General features: G+C 47.9%; 1 protein-coding gene across 2 annotated transcripts; it reads left to right on the top strand.

Annotated features, from left to right (window-relative positions):
- Positions 1–2,600: 2,600 nt before the first annotated feature.
- On the top strand, positions 2,601–15,384 carry PROKR2 (prokineticin receptor 2). 2 transcript variants are annotated; one of them, XM_002747331.6, is made up of 3 exons: positions 2,601–3,062; positions 5,173–5,638; positions 11,853–15,384. In XM_002747331.6, the coding sequence occupies exons 2-3, from the start codon at positions 5,181–5,183 to the stop codon at positions 12,547–12,549; spliced, it is 1,155 nt and encodes a 384-aa protein (XP_002747377.4). In that variant the 5' UTR covers positions 2,601–3,062; positions 5,173–5,180; the 3' UTR covers positions 12,550–15,384. The 2 variants fall into 2 exon arrangements, with proteins under 2 accessions (XP_002747377.4, XP_035154216.3); XM_035298325.3 differs by lacking the exon at positions 2,601–3,062 and adding an exon at positions 3,073–3,270.
- The last annotated feature ends 1,806 nt before the right edge of the window (positions 15,385–17,190 follow it).

Here is a 17,190-nt window from a genome sequence, read left to right as displayed (position 1 = left end):
CCACCCACACGGCCTGATGCTCTCTTCTTTTCAGCCTTGGGCTTTCTACACCACACTGGGACACGACCTGAAAGTGAGGGAAATTCTGGCCCTCGGGTAACCTGTCCATGGGAGGTGGGGTAGAAATTGATGGCTGAATGTCCAGCCTCCCTGTGCTGCCGTGAACAACCATGTGGCATGTTCCACACAGCCTGCAGGTCAACTGGAGTAAGCCCCAGTGGCACCCTGCTTATTAGCATATAGTGTATGGGCCCTTCTCCCTTCTCTGTCTCACTTCCCCTCCACTTGTCTGGGAATCTCCTGAAACCCAAACCAAGACAAATCCCAGTAGCACTTTCTTTTTTCTCTCTCTCTCTCCTTCCTTCCTTCCTTCCTTCCTTCTTTCTTTCCTTCCTGCTCTCTCTCTCTCTCTCTCTCTCTCTCTCTCTCTCTCTCTCTCTCTCTCTCTCAGTCTTGCTCTGTCACCAGGCTGGAGTACAGTGGCATGATCTTGGCTCTCTGCAACCTCCGCATCCCAGGTTCAAGCGATTCTCCTGCCTCAGTCTCCCAAGCAGCTGGGATTACAGGTGTGCGCCACCATGCCTGGCTAATTCTTTGTGTTTTTAGTAGAGATAGGGTTTCACCATGTTAGTCAGGATGGTTTCCATCTCCTGACCTCGTAAGCCACCCACCTCAGTCTCCCAGAGTGCTGAGATTACAGGCATGAGCCACCGCACCCAGCCTGTTGCACCATTTTCTAAGCATGTCCACTCCCAGAAAAAGCTCCTAGTCTGGGCCGGGCGCGATGGCTCAAGCCTGTAATCCCAGCACTTTGGGAGGCCAAGGCTGGTGGATCACGCGGTCAAGAGATCGAGACCATCCCGGTCAACACGGTGAAACCCCGTCTCTACTAAAAATACAAAAAATTAGCTGGGCGTCGTGGCGCGTGCCTGTAATCCCGGCCACTCAGGAGGCTGAGGCAGGAGAATTGCCTGAACCCAGGAGGCGGAGGTTGCGGTGAGCCGAGATCGCGCCATTGCACTCCAGCCTGGGTAACAAGAGCGAAACTCCCTCTCAAAAAAAAAAAAGCTCCTACTCTGTCGAGGGTGGTCAGTATTTGGAGTTACTACAACGACATCTGCAGATCTCCAAATCTGTGTGGAAGCAACCGTGCTTTAACTCATCTTAGAGGATTCCATGAAAGCACCAGCAGGCAGATGTTTCTAGGGGTCTGTTTGCCCCCATTGAATAGGGCAGGCATGGTCCATGAGCAGAGAAGCCTCTAGCTGAAGTTGAAAAGTATGAGCTATGCCAAAGAATATGCCTAGGGTGTGTAACTGGCTACCTCATCATCTCCCTTTCTGGAGCAACAGAGCCTCTTTTGCCTCTGTCTCTGGAGTTTGCCCTGACCCTATAGAACACCTGCCCAATCGCAGCCCCTCCCCAGGAGAAAAGCAAACAGCTGGCTCTCCTGCCTTTGATCAGGCCCGGAGAGATGCTAAGAGGGGAGAAGAGTGGGGTCAGTTTCACTTAAGGTGGGAAAGTCAGAATCACAGAATGTCACAATATGAAGGGATTTGAAGTTCATTCACCCACAAATTTTTTTTGAAATGGAGTTTCCCTCTTGCTACCCAGGCTGGAGTGCAATGGCGCGATCTCGGCTCACCGCAACCTCCGCCTCCTGGGTTCAGGCAATTCTCCTGCCTCAGCCCCCTGAGTAGCTGGGATTACAGGCACGTGCCACCATGCCCAGCTAATTTTTTGTACTTTCATTAGAGACAGGGCTTCACCATGTTGACCAGGATGGTCTCGATCTCTTGACCTCATGATCCACCCGCCTCGGCCTCCCAAAGTGCTGGGATTACAGGCTTCCACAAATTTTTTAATTGGCAGTCCTGTGGACTGTGTTCAGTCTGAGACAAGTTCTCTTTAGCCAAAACAAGAATTTTGCTTTAACAAACCCAAAGAGTATTTTTTTAAGTTCTCAAATTCCAGATTCCCTTGGGAAAAAAAAGGGCGGGGGGAAGCTCTGACATAGTGGAGTCTATATTCTGACCTGCCAATTATCCGCTGGCTGGGGTTTAACAATGGGGAATACCTTTTTAGACCTTCAGGGTCCTGCCACAGGTCCAATCCTGTACACCCAGAGCTTCCTGGGCACCAGTCATCTGAATGGGCAGTTCCTGTGTTTAACCAGGGAGATCGTGGGAGGGGTTCGAGCCTGTTAGAAGCAAAGTGGAGGGCTCCGGACTCTCGGGACAGATGGGCCGAGGCAATCCTGGGATATGGCCCTGGAATCTGATGGCGGTGGTCATCCCAAAGTTTGAGTGAGGACTTTAGGGGTTTTGAGCAGGGCAAGCTGCCCCCATCCCCAGCTTCCTCCTGGGGGCCTCCTCCTTCACCGCCATCGCCAAAAGGCCCACACTGCACTCGTCAGAGCCGGGCTTTCCTTGAAAGAGTCACCTTGTAGTAGGCGCGGACGCTGGCACTGGGCACCTCCGGAAGACAGTACGCTCCGCTCCTGCGCCCGCGACCCGGGTGCCGTGCCACGGCTGGCGGCAGAGGGCGGTGCTCGCTGTTCCCAAGCGCACAGTCGAAACCCGGCTACTGTGGTCCGATTCAGACTGTAGGCGAAGGCGCTGAAATCCCTGCGAGGGGCGGCCCTCGCTGCCCCGGGACCCGCGTCAGGGAGACCAGAGCTACGGTGCCCGGCGCCCTGGACGCACCAGCCCAAGAGCACGCGGTGGGGTGCGGGAGCTGGGCACCCACCCTCGGCCTCAGTTCGGGGGCTGGCGGGGACCCCGGGGCGGAGTCGAGCGCGGGGCGGGGCTCACAGGTCCGAGCCACAGGAAAGAGCTGCGGGGGCGAGCGCCAACTCCAGCTGGAACCCAGAGACCGTGACGAACCGGGGGAGCGCGCCAGGGCGAGGAAAAAAGAGGGACATCCCCCACGCAGCGGCTCTGCAAGTGCAAGTCCCAGTCCTCGAGGCGAAAACCGAGCGGCCCGCTGGCGCCCAACCACCCTGTGACCCTCGATCCGGCTTCCAGGGCCGCAGATCACATAGAGAGGAGGCGCCGAGGCAGGTAAGGGCTCAGATCCGTGCAGTCCCGGGACTCCGTCGGTGCAGTGGGGGAGTCGCTGGGACAAGGGCCTCCGACGCCCACTTTTTCCTCTGGGATATTCTGGCCGCGTTGCCTCCCGCCACTCTCGAGATGCGTCGGGGCTGGCTCGAAGAAGGCGAGTTGGTTTCAGGAGATACCCTCTGGGCCCTCTAGGACCGAGCAGCGGACGGTAAGCGGGGCTTGAGGTGTGCGGGTGCGGGCGCGGGCGAAGGGAGCCAGCGAGTAGCTAAGCTCTCGGGGGAGCTCCACATCGCCGGGGAGGGCGCAGGTAGAGGGGCACCTTCCTGAAAGGTGAGAAGAAAATAGCAAGCGTCTGTGGGGAAATTCCCGCGCACCGCATCCTCCACCCACCTGCAGTTTTCTTCCCGCCCGGAAGCACCGCAGCCTTTGCTTCTGGAGTCTGAATTTGTGACTTAGTTCCTGCCCCTGCCAGGGCGTCGCCTCCAGACCTCGACCGCGCGGCCGCGTTGATGGGGCAGGAAGCGGGCAGCTGGAACGTGTTGCTCCCAGACCGGGAGCTCAGTCTGTGAAAATGCGCCCTGGACCTGTCCCAGCCCGGGCGCGCGTCCTCTCATCTTGGGTTAGGAAAGCCGAGGAGGGGTAGGATTCCCGATTGTTGGTCCCTGGCTGAGCAGAGGCTGGGGATTGGGGTTTCGCATGAGACGGAGGGGCGACCTGGAGGGAAGACACCTCCGGATGTGGATGCCACTGGGATTTGCAGCTCACCTCTTGGAGGTGTTCACTTTGGGAAAGGAGCTAGAGGGCACACCCCAGGGTAGGGTGTCTTTCGCTGGGGCGCAATTCCTGTCCTTCGGCGTTCTCCTCTCCTCGCAGGAGTGGACCAAATGCGTTGTCCAGCTGGGTCCTCCTTTTCTACGCAGCACACCCCGCGGCGCCCACATATGAGGTCGTTTCCAGGTGTGCTGTGAGGTGGGGGGAAGGCCACTCACAGTTGGACAGCCAGGGCCCCTTTCTGTGGGTGTTGGGGTCTGGGTTCTTTTTCCAGCCCCTCAGTGAAGCCTTGCACCCTGGGGTGCCCTATCTCCTCTAGGCTCAGGGCTTCAGAGACTATTTTCCCCATTTTGAGACCTTGGTGACAGAATTGGTGTCTTTCAGGCAGAGTTGACTCTGGATGGAGAACTAGAGCCCAGTGAAGGAGGTCCGAGAGCAGATCCAATGAAGTGAGAGCAGTGGGGGAAGGCAGGCAGAGGATTTCTTTCTGGATCTGATTCCCTAAGAACAGGGGAGCAAGAGGGGAATTCCTCTCCCCCACCCCAATGCAGCCTCCCCCACCTACAGCATCCTGGTCATGCACTCAACAGATCCCTGTCCAGCCCCCACTATGCACCAGCCACTAGACTGGGCAGCAGGAATTCGGTTTACAGGAAGATTAGGACTCGGAGAGCATAAATCGCTGGCCCAAGGTGACTCAGTCTGTCCATTTGAAAATGGACTTGATGATTTCCAAGTCTGTGGCTTGGTCAGTACAGAGGGAGTGATGTCCTGCTTTTGGAGAGAAGACCCTGCAGTGTCCTGGCAGTCCTGCTTCATTGTCCGTGGCCAACAGGTGCCACAACATTGCAACTGCTGTAGGTGCCAGGCCAGTGCCTGGGAGCAGCCTTGGAAGAGTTCCAGAAGCCCCTGTGGGAGCTGATGCATGGCGAGCTGGAGGATGTGACTGGGCAAAGAGGCCCTGGCCCCTGGGCAAAGGGCAAAGGTGCACATTCTTCTTGAGAGTTTTAGAGAGTCTGATCCATCCTATGCCATCTTTCCCAACAGCTGGGCAGCCATGGAGGGCTTCCCAGCTTACAGATCTCGGGTCTCCTCTCCCAGCATCCTGGGTAGTTCCATCTGGGTAGGCAGTGGATCTGGTTGGCCTATACCTGGGGAACTCGGGGAATGTGACCAGATATTCTCCTGCATGCTGTCCACTGGTTGTGCCTCCCAGTATCCAGGATGGCGAGTCAAGTCTCCCCAAGGCTGTGGGCAGGGTGCTAGGCTCACCGACCCTGAGAGAGCAGGAGGCTGCACCCCTACCCCTCGCACCTCCCTCACACCTCTTTTCTTTCAGGCATCACCATGGCAGCCCAGAATGGAAACACCAGTTTTGCACCCAACTTTAATCCACCCCAAGACCATGCCTCCTCCCTCTCCTTTAACTTCAGTTATGGTGATTACGACCTCCCTATGGATGAGGACGAGGACATGACCAAGACCCGGACCTTCTTCGCAGCCAAGATCGTCATCGGCATTGCCCTGGCAGGCATCATGCTGGTCTGTGGTGTCGGTAACTTTGTCTTTATTGCTGCCCTCACCCGCTATAAGAAGCTGCGCAACCTCACAAATCTGCTCATTGCCAACCTGGCCATCTCCGACTTCCTGGTGGCCATCATCTGCTGCCCCTTCGAGATGGACTACTATGTGGTCCGGCAGCTCTCCTGGGAGCATGGCCACGTGCTCTGTGCCTCCGTCAACTACCTGCGCACCGTCTCCCTCTACGTCTCCACCAATGCCTTGCTGGCCATCGCCATTGACAGGTGAGGATGGTGGGTGGGGTGAGTGATGGGGCTGAACCAGGCTGTCTCTTTCCTCACTTGGGCTCTGACAGGCTGGCATTGCTCCAGGTAGAAATGCTCGCCAATCTATGGAGGGCAAAAGGAGGTCTTATTTCTCCAGGTGTGTTCTGTTCCCCCAGATGTGAGCAAGACTGAGACTGCCGAGAGGCCCATCGCTGAGCTATGCCCCCGGATACCACATTTGCTTTGATACAGGCATGCCACATGACAGTACGTGGCATCAACACAAAGGGAAAGCAGACAGGGCAGGCAGCTACCTAGAAGCCACATGAGTGTTAACAAGGGCAGCTTCCAGTCAGGAAAACATGTATCAAGCTTTTCCTATAGCCACCATCCAGATGGAGACGTAGCAGTTACATCCCCTAGAGAATCTTCTGTGCTCCTCAGCAGTCAATCCTCCCACCAGGAACCACTAATCTGACTTCTATCATTACAGTTCAGCTTCACCTGTTATTAAAAAAGAAATCATACCGTATGTGCTCGTTTCTGGTAGACTTTGTTGCAGAGCTGCTTTTAAAATGAGATAACAGGGTTCATTTATGCAAAACAGGAAAGGACATGCTTGCTTTTGCTTTTCTGTATATATTGGTGTGCTCATTTGCATACATTTGCATAAGACATTGCAGAAGTCCTTGCTCTACTTTATTTTTTCCCTTCCTTTATGTATTTATTATTTTGTTTTACTTTTGGCATTTATTCTTTTTAATTGACATGTAGTAATTGCATATACTTATGGGGTACAGAGTGATATTTTGATGCATGTATACAATGTGTATGATCAATCAAGTTAATTAGCATATCCATCGCCTCAAATGTTTAGCATTTCTTTGTGTTGGAAACATTCAAAAGCCACTCTTCTGGCTATTTGGAAATTATATAATGAATTGTGTTAGTTATATTCACCCTGCGGTGCTGTAGAACATCGGAACTTATTCCTCCTCACCAGCCCTTGCTTTATTTTAAATTTATGAAGTAAAATGCACAGTAGCGGTTTATGACAAACCTTACACATGTTTTGTCTATGTGAACAGTTGCAGGCCAGCGTTGGGCCATCGCTGGCTCTGTTCAAGGAGACAGTTATCACCTTCTCTTGGTTGCTGTCCACCACTCTAAGCTGTGCTCATTTGGATGACCGCTTAGTCATCTTTTTTCCTTTCATCTTTCCAACTCTTCAGTTTTTCCCTTGCTTGTTCTCAGTGCTGTTCAGGTTTGTTCTCTTTAATCAACCACTTTAATAGTTTTCATTTTGGTAATAAAATACACAGACAAGTGTAGGAGGCATCCTCCTTCCTTTGCATAACATAATTCCTGCAGGAAGAATAATTTTTTAACAACTCTGAGACTCCAGCCCGGAAACCAGCCTTTATTAAATGTGTACCTATCAAACAACTGCACAAAATTATCCAGGGAAAATGGTGCAAATATCATTTGATAGACAATTACAAAGTCAGGTTGGGCATGGTGGCTCACACCTGTAATCCCAGCACTGTGGGAGGCCAAGACAGGCAGATCACCTGAGGTCAGGAGTTTGAGACCAGCCTGGCCAACATGGTGAGACCCCATCTCTACTAAAAATACAAAAATTAGCTAGCCATGGTGGTGCGTGCCTGTAATCCCAGCTACTTGGGAGGCTGAGGCAGGAGAATCGATTGAACCCAGGAGGCAAACATTGCAGTGAGCCAAGGCTGTGTCATCGCACTCCAGCCTGGGTAACAAGAACAAAACTCCATCTCGAAAAAAAAAGACAGAAAGATACAAAGTCAGATTTCTGGGCTCCACCCCAGCCTCTTGAATGGGAATCCTTTGAACTGATAGAATATATATATATATGGGAGTTTAAAGTGTTAACTCACATAATCACAAGATCCCACAATAGGCCATCTACAGACTGAGGAGCAAGGAGAGCCAGTCCAAGTTCCAAAACTGAAGAACTTGGCGTCCAGTGTTGGAGGCCAGGAAGCATCCAGCATAGAAGAAAGATGTAGGCTAGGAGGGTAGGTCGGGCTCTCTTTTCACATTTTTCTGCCTGCTTATATTCTAGCTGAGCTGGCAGCTGATTAGATTATGCCCACCCAGATTAAGGGTGGGTCTGCCTTTCCCAGCCCAGTGACTCCAATGTTAATCTCCTTTGGCAGTGCCCTCACAAACACACCCAGGATCAATACTTTGTGTCCTTCAGTCCAATCAAGTTGGGCCTCAGTTATTAACCACCACAGAGAGTGAGTACTGTTCCCAACTCCCTTGTTCCACTGAAACCTTTGTCTTTATAATGCTGGTTTCATTTTTTGTAACATTGGAGTTTCTTGGAAGCAATCGCCTTGTTACGACAACATAGACAACAGAATGGGTCCTTTTCCACCGCAAACCAACTCTGCCCTAGTCAGCCTGCAGCTCCGTCAGCAGCTCCTCCATCCTCTCAGCCATCCAAGCAGGGAAAAGTTACCATCATCCTTACCCTTTTTCCCTATCCTACCTCCACTCATCCCACCCTGTGTGTTTAGCCATGCAGCAAGTCCTGGCAGCTCGCCCTCCAGCTTCATCTCTTAGAAAGTCATAGCTGGACCATCATAATGCTCTACTGACCTGTGTTTTCACTCCTCAGGGGCTCCTGACTGTTCCCTGAAGTCTATACTTATTCATATTAACAGAGGAATGTCACCACTGATGGATCTTCCTGAAACATTTCATTGCTTACAAAATGTCTAGAAATTCAAGTGCTTAAGGAATACATATTAAATCCTGAGCCTAGCATTCCAGGGCCCTTGTAATCTGATAGCAATATTTAATTTGCTGTCTTTCTAAATTCATGCTATGTATGGAGATACTGATAGTATTTTCCAAAAGACAATTGGTTTTAAGCACAATAACTATGTGTTCTATCTTTCTCCGCAGTACCTAGTACATGGACTTATACCTGTGTCTTAGCTTGAGTTACACCCAAATCAGAATCTGAGACAAAGATTTATGTGCAGGTAACAACCAAGAAGTACTTAAACGAGCTTTTACTGTGGGCAATTAGAGCATATCCTGCTGAGGGACCCTTGGAGCCAGAGTAGACCACAGCTCTACAGAGAGTTCTTCCAGACGTGGGCAGTATAAATACCCCAGCTCCCAATAAGTCATTGATGAGGGCTGCTCTGGAAATGCTGTATAGGTGGCAGGTGGTAGGACAGGGAGAAAGGGTAAGGATCCTCTTCTCCAATCAGCTTCTAAACTAATTGAAAAAAATAAAGTAAAATGGTAAGAAAGATGGATGGCCAAACTCTCACCTGTGCCTGGATGATGCTGATTTTGGAGAAGGGGGCTTTTATCACTGGGCACAGTCAATCCCAGTATAACATAGGCCTGTGTACCCTGACATAAGTAGGGTGGGAGAAGCACAGGCCTCTCTGTCCTACTACACAGAAATATCAGAAGGGCCATCTAATGCTGTTTCCATATGCCAGAGGCAGCTCCATCTAGAGAGGGCCCCAGAGGAGGTGCTACTTCAAGTCATAGAAATACTAGAAGGAAAGGATTGGCCTCAAGAATCACATCCAAGCAGACAGATGAAAACAAAGACCTTGCAGAGATCCCTCTTGCCAATGAATGAGTCACAGGAAATGATTAGCTTAAACAATGTGCAATAGCTTTCAACACCCCTTATGTATGTTTACCTTCTCAGAACATGACAAAAAGCCTTAGAGATTGTCAGTGATGTTAATTATCCCCACTTCGCAGACGAAGAAACTAAGTCCCCCATGCATATGTGATTTATCCAAGTGCACAGTTTGAGTCCAGGTACACAGCTGGAATCCAGGTCTTCTGAATAACTCCTAGGCCAATGTTATTGCTTTCTGATTTATTTGAGGACAACTCCGAATTTTGGAACATCCTACAATGAGGAAGATGTTAGTGGAGGAAAAAGAATGAGAACTAGGAACTGAAAACAGAATAAGGAGGAGTGTGGAAATTCCCTTTGGCATGGGTTACTGAAATACTTTTCATGATAAAACCAGATTGAGGGAGACCTTTTAAGTTCTGAATGACTTCTGCATTATCCAAAGACTTTGGACTCAGTATGGGAGGCAGAATAATGTCCCTCACCCAAGGATAACCACATCCTAATCCCCAGAATCTGTCAACATGTTACATTACATGCCAAAGGGGAATTAAGGTAGCAGATGGAATTAAGGTTGCTAATGAGCTGATCTTAAAATACAGAAATTATACTGGATTATCTGGGTGGGCACAATGAAATCAGAAAGATCTTTAACTGTAGAAGAGGGAGGCAGAAGAGTTTGTGTCAGTCATACAATGAGAGAAACTTGATTGGCCCTTGCTGGCTTTGAACAAGGAAGAAGTTACCAGCCCTGGAATGCTGGAATCCCTAGTAAAGGCAACAAAAACAGATTCTCCCCATCAGCACCTCCAGAAGAAAATGCTGCCTTGCCAACATCTTGATTTTAGCATGGTGAAAACCATGTCAAATTTTTGACCTCCAAAACTATAAGACAATACGTTTGGGATGTTTCAAGCCACTACATTTTTGGTAATTTGTTACAGCAGCAATAGGAGACGAATTCACTGAGTCCTCACGAAAGACAGGGATTGTGAGATGTCCCTGCCCCCATCAAGAATGGGCCTGCCCATTTGTTCCATTCTGCAGCCCTGTGAGCCTTGTACCACGCAGGCGGGTCACGTAGGTTAATTTGGCAAGGCCAGGTCACCTGCATGGGTGAAGAACCTCAGCAACCACTGTGCATATTGATATATCTAGCTAGGGTGTAGCCAGTGGTTGGGGGAGGATCCACCTTCATCCCAGATCTTCAGAAAGTCAAAAGTGGGGGAGAGTCATGCTGCTTTGGTATCTCCTCTAATGGAATTCAATGGATCAGAGCCACTAGCAGGCAGCAGGTACACAAGAGAAGATAAAACAACTTTGTGGCAGAAATATTGGCAGGGACAGGAAGAAATAACATGACAGAAGGACTTCTTAGTCCAGTCAGACTTGGAAAGGGTGGCTAAAGGATCTGTTCACAAAGGAAAGGCAAGTGGGATAGAATTTCCTACAGGCAGCATCCGGCTCTTGTTCTCACCTCACTCTTGTTCTCCAGGTATGAAGCACACGTTCATTTCTAGGGTTGATTTGTTTCCTCCCTGTCCTTCACGCCTCCCGTCTTCATCTACCTCATCCCAAAGCATTCTTCTCTTACCTCAACCATAAGATGCACAGAAATGATGCCAGGGCACCAAGTATCTAAATAGGTGTCATTAGGTGTCTCTGGAAAGAAAGTATTCAGCCCACACAAATGAGCTCACTTCCCACAAAGGGCTCCAGTTTCTCTCCCAGACAGTGTGGCTCATTGGAAAGAGCAAGACTTATGGTGTCAAGGTGACTTCACACACCTTCTCACTTGAGCACAAGATGGCCCAGGGAGGTAGGAGCGTAAGCTTTGTATCAAGAGCCTGGATTCTGGTCCCTGCATGATGTGAGCTTGGGCACGGTGTTTACTTTTTATTAGAGTCCTTAGATTCCACCACAAGCCCACCTTGACTCTCCTGCCTCTGAAATGCAGGATGACAGCTCATGGCGGGGGAAGCAAGTTCTTGCCCATTGCCCTGAGAAAGCCCCCCACCTCTTTCTGTGGGGCACAAGCCCTTCCTTCACCTAAACCATGAGGTATTTGAAATGAAGAGCTTTGCGAGTATTATATGTTCTTGGGAAGAATGGCAAGATGGAAGCCCAAGGTGGTATAATAGGATGCTTAAGAACAGTAACAGGTCACAAGTATTTATTGAATACCTACTATACACAAAGCATTTTACAAAAATTACCGCATTTAATGTTCACTGTAGCCCTGCAAAGTAGGTATCCGCTTATCCCAGCTTGCATTTGAGGAAATAAAGCTAAGAGAGATTGAATAATTCATCCCAGACCTCAAAGCCAATCCAGGGAAAAACCAGAATGTATTCAGCCTGTTTGACCCAAAGCCTGTGCTGTTTTCACGAAAACACTCCACTACTCCAAATGACATTGCTAAAATAAGATGAAGCTTGTTAAAGCTGGATAACAGGTACATGAGGACTCACTGCCCCACTATGTCTGCTTTAGTGTATGTTTGGGGTTAGTTAAAAACTAACGTTTTGACGTTTCCAAGCATCCATTATTACTACTGTTGGCTTCCCTCCCCAGATACCTTGCCATCGTTCACCCCTTGAAACCACGAATGAACTACCAAACGGCCTCCTTCCTGATCGCCCTGGTCTGGGTGGTATCCATTCTCATTGCCATCCCATCAGCCTACTTTGCAACAGAAACTGTCCTCTTTATTGTCAAGAGCCAGGAGAAGATCTTCTGTGGCCAGATCTGGCCCGTGGATCAGCAGCTCTACTACAAGTCCTACTTCCTCTTCATCTTTGGTGTGGAGTTCGTGGGTCCTGTGGTCACCATGACCCTTTGCTATGCCAGGATCTCCCAGGAGCTCTGGTTCAAGGCAGTCCCTGGGTTCCAGACAGAGCAGATCCGTAAGCGGCTGCGCTGCCGCAGGAAGACGGTCCTGGTGCTCATGTGCATCCTCACGGCCTACGTGCTGTGCTGGGCACCCTTCTACGGTTTCACCATCGTACGCGACTTCTTCCCCACCGTGTTCGTAAAGGAAAAGCACTACCTCACCGCCTTCTACGTGGTCGAGTGCATCGCCATGAGCAACAGCATGATCAACACCGTGTGCTTCGTGACGGTCAAGAACAACACCATGAAATATTTCAAGAAGATGATGCTGCTGCACTGGCATCCCTCCCAGCGGGGGAGCAAGTCCAGCGCCGACCTTGACCTTAAGACAAACGGGGTGCCTGCCACAGAAGAGGTGGACTGTATCAGGCTGAAGTGACCCACTGGTGTCCCACAATTGAAAACCCCAGTCCAGTACTCAGAGCATCACCCACCATCAACCAAGTTCACAGGCTGCATGGGAAGCAACATCTGTGCTCATGTTTCCCCAGTGCCCTCAAGAAGCCGAATGCTGCAAAGTCATAACATGCAATGAGACTAGACATGAACCACAGCAGCTGGCATTTACTGATATCTGCTCAACACCTGCTGTGTGCACAATCCCAGCAAGATAGACATAAGGAGCAACTGACATGGACTGAACATCTACTGTGTGCGAACCACACCAATGAGGTTAGACAGGGACAGCGGGAGCTGACATTTACTGACTACCTGCTATAATCGAAACCATTTCATTTGATTACAATCAAAAAATATTTTAAAAAAAGAACAAAATGGCAGAAGCTATTGGAGTCCCCAGGCTATCTCCAGATATATAGGTAGCTCACCCTCTATCTTCCCTAATTCTGTATCTTATCACTGCAGGAACCTCAAAAGGCTATAGTCTGAGCATGATGGCTCATGCCTATAACCCCAGCACTTTGTGGGGCTGAGGCAGGTGGATCACTTGAGGTCAGGAGTTCAACCCAGTGTGGCCAACATGGTGAAACCCTGTCTCTACTAAAAATATAAAATTAGCCAGGTGTGGTGGCACATACCTGTAATCCCACCTACTCAGGAGGCTGAGGCAGGAGAATAGCTTGAACCTGGGGGTCAGAGATTGCAGTGAGCCAAGATTGCTCCACTGTACTCCAGTCTGGGCAACAGAGAGAGACTCTGTCTCAGGAATAAAGAAAAAAGGCTATAGAAGAAGGCCCTTAGACACAATGGAAATGTAAGAATAAGTTTGTCGGTGTGGGGTTTACAGCATCATGGGAGGAGTTGTAAATCCATCACATTGAACTTTCCCACCCTCCTCCTACTGCTTTCCAGGACATTCTCTAGGATTTTGGCTTCAAGAAAAAAACCTTATAGTCAAGCCAGCCTGATATGGTTATCCACAATGGTGTAATTTCAAAGGAAAGAACCTAAAAATCACCTTCCCGTTGATGCTTGAAAGCTTATTTTATTTTGGTGGAGATGGGTAATCTTGAGGTGTCAGTTTTTGACACCTCAGTGCAAAAGATGTCAGGGGCTCTGGGGTCAGAGAGGAAGACGATAGAGAAAAAAGTGAAGGTTGCCACTAGCAATGAACAAAATCTGAGTGGGCATTTTACTAAGGACTGGACCACTTTCTAGAGCACACCTTCTTTTACAAAAGAAATTCTACCTGGAATCTAAAGACCTGGGTTCAGGTCCTAACTCTAAGACTCATGTCCTAAACTTACGATGTTTTCTCTCTGTATCTCAGTTTTGCTTTAATGAAATGGCCATGATGAAAATACTTGCTCTGCCTACCTTGCAGGACCATTGGGAGAGCCCGTTGAAGTCATGATTTGTGAATGTGTTTTTCAACTGTGCACATGACAAGAATGGAGAAGTAATATTGAACAGTTTATTTGGAGGGAGTTTATCTAGAAACTCCATCCACTGTGATTTATTAGAGAAATATCCCCACTTTTTCATCCCTGTTCTTTGGACTAAAGATCCTGAACTCTTCACAGTGTACTCTGTCTACAGTGAGGCAAAAAGGAATCCCTGTTCTTGGTTATAATCAGGGAAGATTAACCTCAGAGTCTCTGTGACCCCAAGACTCTCAGCATCCCTATGGTGGTCTTACAAGTGTTGACAGTCTTCCCTGCATGTTACAAAATAGCACCCTAGCACTGCATAAATATAACTTCTGAATCTGTTTGTATTATTATACATTTGTGGTGACTGTAGATACACATCCTCATTTCTTCCTGATTCATTTTGAAGCGGCAGCTATACAAATAGTACCTGGTTTGGGACTGACCCATCCATATTTGGTCAATTCCTAATTTTGTACCGAGAATGAATTAGTTGTTTGCTTGTTTTTATTATTTGTTGATTTGTTTCTCCAACTGAAGTTTCAACCAACATTTCTTTCTATCATCTCCCAGCAGACCCACCTTCAACCCAATCGTTGTACCCTCACAAAATGCAGGCTGGCACGGTGGTTCACACCTGTAATCCCAGCACTTTGGGAGCCCAAGGTAGGAGGATCACCTGAGGCCAGAAGTTCGAGACTACCCTGGCCAACATGTCAAAACCCCAGCTCTACAAAAATACAAAAATTAGCCAGGTGTGGTGGTACATGCCTGTAGTCCCAGCTACTTGGAAGGCTGAGGCAGGAGAATCACGTGAACCCCAGAGGCGGAGGTTGCAGTGAACTGAGATCATACCACCGCACTCCAGCCTGGGCGATAGAGCAAGACTCCATCCTAAAAGGAAAGGAAAGAAAATGCTGCATTGGAACTGAATCATTTTCTGATTGTTAAAAAAAAAGAAAATGCAAATGTACTGTAATATGCCTAAGCAAAACTATTTAATTCTGATTTAGAAAAATTCTTACTTGCTTGGCTTTGAAATGCATTATGTAATCACAAAATTACAAAATTACACAATGCGTTTCAAAGCCAAGCAAGTAAGAATTTTTGGTTGTCTACATTTCTATAAATATAATAATAATTGTATTTTTATTTATTATTCTATCCTGGCTTTTAGCCGAATCAGAAGATTCTTTAGGAATGGACCATGTCGAGTCTGTCAGCAGGATCCATCCCCCTTTTCCTTTATGTCCTACAAGATACCATCTTCTTTTATTGAAATTTAACTGAAAAAACTTTTGTAAATATCAGTGTGTATTTGTGATTTTCCAGCGAATAAAAGTGTAATGTTGTTATCCAATTAAATAATTAACATATGGAATTAATCACAGGTTTCAGGTGCTTTCCCTGCCAATCTTTTATAGCCTGTTAGTATATTTAGATATGAATGAAGTAATAGCCACCTAAACACTCCAATCCTAGAACACAGAAGGAATTTATTGAAGGCATTTTTAGAACAGTGGCAGCTCATAGTACCAATCAGCCTCCTCTCAGTTGCATCCTTCGGGCTAATAGCCCAGGAGTGTATTCATGCGTGCAAATAAGCAGGACCACAGTCCTGGACTGATGTGATGCCTTCGTTCTAAAACAATCTCGTTTGTTCCAATGAAAGCTGCCGCTTGCACGGTGACTATTCATCCGTCCAACTGGTAATAAATGAATTACACTTGTATTTAGCCTTTTCTTTTCAAGACTAATTAGTGGTAAGCTTAAGACATTTTAATTAGTGGTAAGCTTAAGACACTTTTAATATGCTAAGATATATAGACATTTATGCCTATCATTATATATTGAAAAATTAATCTCATTTAGCAAAATGGATCCATTTCCTCAGCCAGAATAAGAAAAAAGATGGCTCTGTAATTAAGCTGATTTTTCTATCAGCATTTAACATTTAAAATAAGTTGCTTTACAAATTAAATAAATCAAAAGATGGCTTCAGGTCCTCAGTCATGAGAAGCAATCCAGACTTGAAGAGGAAGAAAGAATGTGACATGTAGGAGGTAATTAGAAAACTTAAAGTGAGTTGTTCTATTTCTACAGGAAAAATGATGGCTTTGAAACATATCCTTCCAGTTTAACAGTTATGTCTCCTTTGGCTGAAGAGATGGGTGCGCATGTGTACACACACACACACACACACACACACACCCCAGACCAGGAAAGACCTTATAAGGGCATACAATTCAACTCACTCCTTTCTTAAGTGAGGAGATTTGAGTTTCAAGAGGAAATGTCTTGCTTTAAGGGTGCAGCTAACACCGCTGGAGCCAAGATATTGCCCCATGTGTTCTCATTGTTCAACATCCACTTATGAGTGAGAACATGCAGTGTTTGGTTTTCTGTTCTTGTTTCATTTTGCTGAGAATGATGGTTTCCAGTTCCATCCATGTGCCTGCAAAGAACACGAACTCATCCTTTTTTGTGGCTGCAACAATCTGCACATGTACCCCAGAACTTAATTTAAGAAAAAATCTTGAAAAAAAAAAACATTGTCCCAAGATTTTCACTCTGATGCAGTAAACTGCACTCCTAACTTTCAAGAGTGAACCCTCAGTTGGTTTCTGGCCTCCCAGCCGAATCTTAAACTGCAGGAAAGATACTGTTCCTCCCTTCGGCAGGCCAAAAGCCATCCAATCCAAGGGACCATAATTGAGACTCCAGGATTCCAGGGAAACCAGAGGAATCACCCCAGAATCATTCTAGTGCTCTTGTGTTTTTTTCCTAATGAGAGAAATGGGCGTGTAGGGGCTCTTAACACATTTGACTTGAACGTATGTGGAGCTATTTGCAAGTGATCCAGGAGCCACACGGGAAAGCAGATTGTGCTGAGAGGCGACCTGGCCCCAGGAAAAGCAGGTGGAGGGGACGGGATTTGCTTGCACTCAAAGACAAGGCAAGTCCAGGGACACCCACAACACAGCATGCAGTCTTCATCCAAGCCACCGCTGGCTGACTCAGCTGTGGTCGTGCTTTGTGCCTCCCAGTAGCCAACTGCATTCTAAAGAAATAAACATCAGCTTTTAAAGAGTTCAAATTGGTTTTATTCAGAAGTCTTACTAAGGACGACAGCCCAGGGGGAGTCTTTCAGAGAGGTTCTGCCTCCAAAGCTGTGTTTTAGTTCACAATTT

Source organism: Callithrix jacchus, chromosome 5 (assembly GCF_049354715.1).
Source record: "Callithrix jacchus isolate 240 chromosome 5, calJac240_pri, whole genome shotgun sequence".
NCBI classification, from domain to species: domain Eukaryota; kingdom Metazoa; phylum Chordata; class Mammalia; order Primates; family Cebidae; genus Callithrix; species Callithrix jacchus.
Note: the sequence above shows the minus strand (reverse complement) of the source record. Positions and strands in the feature narration are given on the sequence as shown.

Coding starts and splice junctions, on each gene's coding strand:
- PROKR2 (XM_002747331.6), top strand. CDS start 5,181: ATGGCAGCCCAGAATGGAAACACCAGTTTTGCACCCAACTTTAATCCA. Junction 5,639..11,852: donor CTGGCCATCGCCATTGACAG/GTGAGGATGGTG, acceptor TTCCCTCCCCAG/ATACCTTGCCATCGTTCACC.